The sequence below is a fragment of the Saimiri boliviensis genome, chromosome 5 (genome assembly GCF_048565385.1).
Source record: "Saimiri boliviensis isolate mSaiBol1 chromosome 5, mSaiBol1.pri, whole genome shotgun sequence".
Classification (NCBI taxonomy): domain Eukaryota; kingdom Metazoa; phylum Chordata; class Mammalia; order Primates; family Cebidae; genus Saimiri; species Saimiri boliviensis.
In genome coordinates this window covers 29,765,960-29,775,316 of record NC_133453.1, presented here as the reverse complement: position 1 = coordinate 29,775,316, position 9,357 = coordinate 29,765,960, and the positions used below count along the sequence as shown (strand labels likewise).

General features: G+C 39.2%; 1 protein-coding gene across 1 annotated transcript; it reads right to left on the bottom strand.

Annotated features, from left to right (window-relative positions):
- Window positions 1-1,209: 1,209 nt before the first annotated feature.
- Window positions 1,210-6,905, bottom strand: LOC120364259 (small ribosomal subunit protein eS27-like). The gene is made up of 2 exons (XM_039469521.1): window positions 6,822-6,905; window positions 1,210-1,464 (listed from the first exon to the last, which is right to left on the bottom strand). Exons 1-2 carry the CDS (start codon window positions 6,903-6,905, stop codon window positions 1,210-1,212), a joined length of 339 nt encoding a protein of 112 aa, XP_039325455.1.
- Window positions 6,906-9,357: the final 2,452 nt, after the last annotated feature.

The following is a 9,357-nucleotide window of genomic DNA, read 5'->3' as shown; positions in this document are numbered from 1 at the left end:
AATTGGGAAGGTAGGAGTTGTAGAGGAAGCAAAAAAAAAATATTTTCTCAACCCTCAGAAGATTTTAGTTAGAATGGTCCCTGTAACAAAAGACTGATGAAGAAGTAAAAAGCAGATAGAAGTTTATCAACATGCATACTTCGTGTATACATGTGAGATACCCAGGCTGTGGGTAATTTCTCAAAGAGATGGCTTTAAATTATATAGCATCTTCAATAAAGAATAGTACATTTTTGGAGAAATGGCAAGTCAAAAGAAAAGGACTTTTATTCTCTAGGGGTGATCACTTGTGAGAAGTAAAACAAATGGCAGATAAAGACTGGTTAGTAAAGCTTGCTAATTGTAGACTCCCCTAGTGCTATCTCCAGGCCCAAGATGGGTCTAAAGTAGTCTTTCCTTAGTTAACCTGTGTTATCGCTGGTGGAAGGAAGAGGCAGGGGAATATTTTTTTGTGTAAATCTGTGTCCTGCTTTTAGGCCATAGAGAAAGGGCAGCTTTTCTACATCTGCTGCTTAAGTGCCTCCAGCTCAATAAAATCCTTTTACCAAAGGAGACATTTTATTTTGGTGTGGTATATTTTGGTCTTCCAAAGAGTCAAAGAACATAGCCATGGGAAGAAATTTGGAATTCATCTTAAGTATCAAGTCAGATTACTAAAGGGCATTAAGTAGGGGGCATGACAAATCCAACTCAAATTTTAAAATGATTATTCTTGCTGCTATGCAAACAAATGAATAAACAAAAAATGCTTGAAGATGGGTAAGAGCGGGAGGTCAAGAACTGGTAGGGAGGAGGGAGGTATCCGTGTGCTGGAGTGGGTGTTTGTTAAATTGATGCAAGATCAACATGTCAAATTAATAGAATCATGCTAACAATAAATGTGGGCAATTTCAACAACTGATGACAAGAAAGATCAATATTTATTGAGTGCAGGCTGTCTTATGTTTTCTTTGTCAAATTTACACAAGCTTGTAAGTGTGTTAGAATGAGCTTTTCTACTTGGGGCAGGGGGCAGCTAGTTTTTCCTTGCCATCGTTCTTCCTAGAGAACAATATATTCTGTCATACATTCAGCATTTCTCAACAATCATACACTTAGCATTTCTCAACACACCTTGTTCATGTTTTTATCTCATAACAGTAAACAAAAGCCTATGATAAGTTTTTTTGTTTTTTTGTTTTTTCATTTTCATCTTGATTCAGAGTGCTTTCAGTGCTGCTTCCTTGTGAAGGCACATCCTTCTGTAAGCCTTGCTTTTCTTCCTATAGGCAAACAGAGGACAGTGGAGCAGCCAACACACAAAACAACTATTTGTGCATGGCTAAAGACAGTGGTGATTTTATAGCATCCAGGGCATTTCACGGCCACGAAGTAGGAATTGGGTCTCTGCACCAAGTGTTTCTTCTTGTGTTTCCTCTTCTCTTCTGGAGAGGGATCAAGGAGAGCTTTTGCCGGAGAGATGTTCTTATGGGTAGGTCATCACCGCCGGAAAGGAGGAATGAGCTCATTTTACAGTTAAGAAAACTTCACTCAGACAGTGTGACTAAAGTCACACTGCAATTAGCTGAGATTCAAACTATAGGATTACTAAGCTGGTACCCTCACATATGTAAATTTAATAAGAATTGTTGAGCACCTACTGCATGCAAAGTCATACACTGTTTCTCCAAAAAAGGAAAACAAATGAAAATTTAAAAAACAAAACAAAACAAAAAAAAAAAAACTTATCATAGGCTTTTGTTTACTGTTATGTGATAAAAACATGAACAAGGTTTATTGAGAAATGCTAAGTGTATGATTGTTGAGAAATGCTGAATGTGTGATAGAATATATTGTTTGCTAGGAAGAACGATGGCAAGGAAAACCTAGCTGCCCCCTGCCCCAAGTAGAAAACTGCTTGGGGCATTCTAAAGTGACTGGACAATATATAAATGTTATACACTGGTTAAAACAATTCTTTAAGCACGGGTCATCTGACCCTGCCCCCATGGCTTCCTCGTGGAGAATACTTTTTAATTTGGCTGTTATCAGTGGTAAGCGGGCACCAGCTGCCTACTTGGTATACGTTTGTGTAATGAGAAAATGCCAAACATCTGTTTGTTAATAATCACCTGTTCAGAGAGAATAAAAGAGTGGGTCAGCATCTGCTCGAGGCCTCTAGCCTGGAATGCTGTCAGTCCTGAGGCTTTCAGCTTGGGGTTGAGCTGTTGGCTTCCTGGCTGGACCGACTTTGCTGTTCTATCTGGGTGTCTGCTTCTCAATTCCTTCAGCGCCGCCTGGGAGGGGGTCTCTACGGCTGAACCGGTCTCGGTAAAGATTTATTTATTTTTTTCTGTAAAAATACAAGAATATAAAACTATTGCCGGGCAAGGTGTCAGAGCTCTGGCAGCAGAGAGTGGTTGTCTGGTAAGAGAGTGTGGTGGATTTTCCTTAGGGGTATTTCTTAAGGCAGGAGCTTAAGGGTAATATGGATCACATTAGTCACATAGGTCATAGTAAATGATTACATTTGTAGACATTTTGGTGTCTTAATGTCAGCAAGGGTTGCCCAATGAATTTTGACATGTATGCATTCCAGAGATGTAGAGAAATGCTAGTTATTTACAAATTTTTGGAAAAGAAACATGGAATCAGATGCCCACTTTAGCTAATTAGGGAAGTCTAATTACTTCTAAATTCTTTAAATAAGGAGTTTTGCCTCTGGATGGTCTGCTTGATAGCTACGAGGTGGTCTTTGCTCTGCTCATTTTTTTCCCCTGACAAGTATCATGGTCCATTTTTTGATCCTTTATAATCCCCCATGCTCATTTCCACCTGCTGCCTAATAGAGTCTCAAAGGGAAAACCGCATAGTGAAGATGAGCATTCGATCTATCTGGCTGCTTCCTGCTGAAAGGGGCTGTGGAGGGGATATGCTTTGTTTTCTCCTTTTTTGTTCTCTGTCATGAAGGGATTGAGGTCATGAAAAACTTGTTCAAAATGGGAAGCCTAGATTCCATCAACAGGCCCCATGTAAATAGAAGTTCCTGTTACCAGCTGGTATTGGGATTGCATAATTATCTGTAGGTGGAATTATTGTAATCTGGAAGATACAAACTTAATGAGCACGTTAAAAAGGCAGGGACCATATATTAAAAGAATGATTAGGAATAAATGTCCAAGGAATGGGAGAAGCAAAACGATTTTTAGAAACCAATCAATAAGGGTTTTGGTCCAGTTTTGGTTACTTTGGGTAAGTATGTGTTGTCATTTGGCTTGTTTGAAAACGTCTTGGACATTAGTTTCCACTTCTCCAGACACATTAATGTAGGTGAAACAGGTTTTGTTGATGATAGCACAGACTCCTCCTTGTTCAGCTAGGAGATAATCTAGAGCCTGTCTTATCTAAAATCATTCCTGCTGGTGAGTATAAAGACTTTTCTAGTGCTGATAGACTTGGGCCAAGGCTAATAGCTACAACTATTTCAAAGGAGGCAGTAAGTTCCTGTAGTGTGATTTTGTGCTAAGTAAAACCTCCCCAAAAGTTGAGAGTTGTGACAGTTCCCACAACTTCAACCACGGTAAGTCCTAGGGCCCTTTTTATTTTCGAATGGGATTTTAGATTGGAAGCTATGTTCAAGATAGTGATTCGAGTGGAATATATTGTACCCAGAATACAATCACCATAATGAGGAGAATTATCAAGGTAGGGTAGGGCCAAAGCCTGAAAATGGTTTAAATAATTATTGGCACTGCTGCAAAGCCATAAGAACCTAGAAGGGGTGGTTAATACAATGTGATCGGTTTGATTTAAACATTGGGAAAAAGGGAAGGAGGTCGTTTGACAGTTCTGAGATGCCTCATATATGAAGACAAGTTATATTTATGTCCCAGCGGGGGAATTTTAAAACTAGATAGGTGCATGAGCAATGAATAGAATATAAAGTAAGTGGCACAATAATTATTTTCCATATTGGTTTTATTATTATAGTAACATACATAAATGGCATTGGGAAAAATTATCTTACAAATAAAAATCTGCAGGTTTAACAATTGTATAAGGATCTTAGGTAATGAGAGTTGGATAATGAGTAACTGAACTGAAGATAATACAAATTGGAGGATATAGCTAAATTGATTAGTTTTGGCAAGGGTTTCCATTAAGCCCTTCTGGAGCATATAGGTAAGTGAAAAGGGAGGTGAAGAAAAGTAGATAATAAAGACAATGGCCGGTCACGGTGGCTCACGCCTGTAATCCCAACACTTTGAGAGGCTGAGGCAGACGTATCACGAGGTCAGGAGATCAAGACCATCCTGGCCAGCATGGTGAATCCTATTTTTACTAAAAATACAAAAATTAGCTGGCCGTGGTGGTGCATGCCTGTAATTTCAGCTACTAGGGAGACTGAGGCAGGAGAATCACTTGAACCAGGGAGTCAGAGGTTGCAGTGAGCCAAGATCACGCCACTGAGCTTCAGCCTGGCAACAGAGTGAAACTCCATCTAAAAGAAAACAGCAAAGAGTTTCTGACAAAAAAAAAAAAAAAAAAAAAAAAAAAAAAAAAGAGTTTCTGACAAAAAGATTTGTGTTACCTGGTTGTTTGTGAAACAAGAATCATAGATCTTCCAAGAGTTCACAAGTGTGAGTGGGCCAGCATTGGTGCAAACTTTATATATGAAAGATAGATCCCAGGGGAGATTCCCTATAATTTCACAGCTGTGGGAGAGGTTAGGAGGACTTGAAGGGGTCTAGTTCAGAGAGCATGAAAAGAGTTTTCTGTTTGAAGGCAAAATTTTTAAATATACTGGGTCCACAAGGTTAACAAGAGGGGTTGTTTCTGACCAGGAGGGCTCGAGTTTTGGATGATATTTGTCTTGGTATTCAGTAACACTCTGGATAGTTTTCCCCAATGAGACAATTATAACTCAAACCCCTTAACTTTTTGTTTTCTCTTAGTAGCCATAGGACTTTTAACAGGTATACTTCAGTCCTATGTCTCCAAGATAGCTTCAAAATTCTATGTACAGGTAATTAAGGAAGCCATGTAAATCTAGCAGGTGTCACCCTTACAAATTCCTAGCTAGGTGATTCAGGCCTCTTGAAAAAGGAGAAATGGATAGGAGATGGGGGAGGAAATCAAACCATGATCTACACAAAGTCCTATTGATTTGCTGGTAGCTCTGCTAATGTGCTTTTTGTTGGTGACTAAACAACATGGGCACTAGTCAGGAAGATGAATTAGTATCCTTAAGGTTACACAAGTAAGTCACCTTTCGATCCAAATCAGGGACATTCATGTTTTATATACCCAGACGCTTTGCTGTTTTATATACCCTGACTAGGTGTGAGAGAGGAAAAATTCATTTTGTGCTCTAATCATACCCTGTTAGCACATCTTTTAATCCACGGGCCCTTGCTTTTTGTTTGCTTGCCTATTTTTTTTTTTTTTAATTTTAGAACTAAATGCGTTTCTGACATTTGTAACCTTTTAATTCCAGCTGGTTATTTAACAAGGCAACTTATTCTCAGCATCAGGAAGGAGAACAGGCATATTTACCTTCTCAGACCTTCCACTGGGGCACTCATAGCAGGGTCCATTAGCACATCAGCTGTGATCCATGCATTTAGCCACAAAAGCATCACAATTTCTAATGGTACCTTGGAATGTGCAAACCCATTGCCCAAAAGCTCAGAAGTTTTCAGTAACACTGGGTTTCATCTTCCTTTTCCTACTTCCTGCCCCTACTTCACATCCCATTCTGGAAAGATAGCCCCAGTGGAAATATTTTCTTTCTGTTTCAACCCCCCACTTCCATGAAATTAATTAAATGATATCATGCTTCATTTTATCTGATTTGGAAGCAATTCATCACCCTTTTGCTAGTTGTGTTAGTCCGAGCGATCAGCATATTAATTCATTTGTGAGAATAAGCTCAAGGGTAATTACAGTGAGGAGGTTTAATGCCTAAACGTGTTAATGTCTGTAATCAGAAGTATTTTCTCAGTGCAGAACAATTGTTCAACAATTACAGTTGGATATGATTGCCCTGGTAGACAACAGACGTGGTGTCAAGAGGGAAATAGCAGAAGCTTGTTTTGCAAGTACCGTATTATCAGCAAGTTCTCTCTTTTTCCCCTACAATATTTTCTAAGATGTTCAGCTCATGTATAGCCATCCTTGTACTTACTCTCTACATTGTTGATTAAGTAAAAAAGTTGTATTTGTTATGTAAAAGGATCACAGGAGACAGCTTGGCACTTTCTGAAAGTCTTACCCTTTTCTTATTCTTTCTCTTCTGGTGCTTTGATTTTTATTTGCATAAAATTACCAATTTAATCGCTGCCTTTTATTTCTCAATATGCCCCAGAGCCTTCATTACCTAATTTTTTCCTGTAATGAGAAGATTCTTATGTCTAACTGAATAACAAGACCCAAATATCAAGACCCAAGACCCATTTTTAGCAGCCAGCAGTCCCTCCCGATTAGCAAATTGCTAATGAATTGAATAAATACAGTGGAAGAACTTGATTATTGATTATCACTCATTACTCTGCTACAGTAGTTTTGTATGTGAATTTGAATTTAATCTCTATTACATTTTTCCCCAAAATTTTATGACTAAAAATGAAATTGTAGTCATAGTTTCCTTTCTACCTAGCATGTTTTCCAGGATCTCTTTTAGGCATGTATAAGATTGCATCTAGTTGCAAGGAACAGAAAAAAATGACTCAAATAGTCCTAAACGGTAACTTATAAAGAAGATATATTGCTTTGTGTAAATGACACATTTCATGGTAGAGGAGGTTTAAGCATTTTAATCACAGGGCTGTAGTGCCATTTACCTGCAATTCCCTGACTTCTGCATTCTTCTCTATGTTGGTTTTGTCCTCAAACTGGCTTTCCATGAATCCAACTAGGTATGACATCCCCACTTCTCACATTTGCATGCACTCTGTTAAAACTCTGGTTTACTGTACTCCCCAAGCATCAAACCAGAGTCAGATACTTTGTATAATTTAGTTTAGATATGTCTTCTACATCTCTCAATAGAACTTCCACATCTCTTAATACCTCTCATAAACTGGAGTTCAAACAAAAGTTAGAAAAATAGAGTATGTAACTTTTCCATACTCCATTTTACTCTATTTTACTGCTATATTTTGAGTTGTAGCACATTTGGTTTATTGTTGTTATTGTTGGTGATGGTGTTATTGCCTTTTAAAGTATCTAGTGTTAATACACTGCTGAACGATTAGAAATGGCAATATTTTTGTTAAGCCATTAGATTATTATAGTAATATTCCAGTTTACATGAAGGAAATAACTTCATGTAAACTTCTTTGTAAACTGCATCATAAAAGTAGATACCCTTCTTTATCAAAGGCTGAGAAATTGCTCAACTATTACTTGTCCTCATTTGTATTTTTCCTGCATCAGGGGGTTAGAAATAGTAAATGTATCTCATCTACACAATGAGGCAGCTGAAGGCAGGAAGGAAGTCAGACTGCAGTTTCCATGACGTTGGAAGTAAATGCTATAGCACAAGATGTATTAGTCAGCTAAGGCTGCCAGTACAAAACACTACAGACCGTTTTTATAATACAACAAAAATTTATTTTCTCCTAGTTCTGGAGGCTAAAGTCTAACATCAAGCAAGATGCCAATAGAGCTGGTTTGTTGCAAGGCCTCTCTTTGCGGCTTGTAGACAGTTTTCTTCTCACCTCGTCCTCACTTGATAGGTGACAGAGAGATCTCTGATGTCTTTTTCTTTTCTTATGAAAGCACCATTCCTGGCCAGGCGCAGAGGTGCATGCCTGTAATCCCAGCACTTTGGGAGGCCAAGGAGGGTGGATCACAAAGTCAGGAATTCAAGACCATCCTGGCCAACATGGTGAAAAACCATCTCTACTAAAAATACAAAAAAATTAGCCAGGCGTGGTGGCAGCTGCCTGTAATACCAGATACTCAGGAGGCTGAGGCAGAGAAGTGCTTGAACTGGAGAGGCAGAGATTGCAGTGAGCCAAGATCATGCCACTGCACATGCCAGCAGTACCTGGGTGACACAGAGAGATTCCATCTAAAAATAAATAAATAAATAAATAAATAAACAAACAAACAAACAAACAAACCAGACTTGTAGGCTTACATTCCCACCCTAATGACCTCATCAAACCTCCCATCTCTAAGGTCCCTGTCTCCAAATACAACCACACTGGAGGTTACGGCTCATCGACATATAAATTTTGTGGTCACAATTCAGTTCATTACACAAAGCTTAGGTGTTATTTAAGCAGAGCTATTTTTCAAATAAACACAGAATACTCTATGTCAAAAAGGGTTTGCTTGGCACCCAGATTTTTGGTTTCTAATACCATTGTCCAAGAAACTTAACCAAGACTCCTCAGAGAAATGGCTGATTCTAGAACTGAGACAAGAAACAAACTGGATGAGCCTAAAGCGTCTTGTAGTGCCAGAAAGCAAAGAGGTGCTCAGAAAAAGGCACACAGTGATGATGCCTGCGTGTCAGCAGACCACAGAGGCCAGCTGAAAGATCTCCCAATGGCCAATGCTGAAATAACTTGACCAGCAAAATGAAAAGTTTAATAAAGTAGAAATTGTCCATTATCTGCACTCAGTATGGACATTTACTTATATAAGTAAACGATTAAATATGCTAATAAATGGTGGGGGAGGGAAGGAAGAGAGAGACTATGCAGAATAATTCCCAATAATATATGTAGATACTCTGTCCTCAAGAAAGGTAGCGTATGACTCCTCACTCCTCAAATGTGGCCTCTGCACAGTGACTTCCTTCCAAAGAGCACAGGATAGAGAGGGAGAAAGAACAGAGTAAAAATTACAGGGGGGAATTGTTTGAGATACAAGCAGTACCTAGCCAAGTGACGCTTGATCAAAATTATAGTGATAAACCAGGCTGTGCTGTAGTTTAGATATTTAACCCCTCCAAACCTCATGCTGAAACATGATTCCCAGTGTTGAAGGTGGGGCCTAATGAGAGGTGTTTGGGACATAGGGACAGATCCCTCAGGAATGGTTTGGAGCCATCCTTGCTATGATGAGTGAATTCTGGCTCCATTAGGTCTCGTGGGAGCTGGTTGTTAGAAAGAGCCTGGCTCCTCCCCTCTCTCTCTGGGTTGCTCTCTCACCATGTGTCTTCTGTACCTGCTGACTCTACTTCTCCTTCCACCAAGACTGGAAGCAGCCTGAGGCAGAAGCAGACACTGGCACCATGCTTCTTATACAGCCTGCAGAACCATGAGCCAAATAAACCTCTTGTGTTTATCTGTTACTCAGCCTCAGATATTCTTTTACAGCAACACAAACCGACTATGACAAGTTCATAATGTAAGCTGTTGA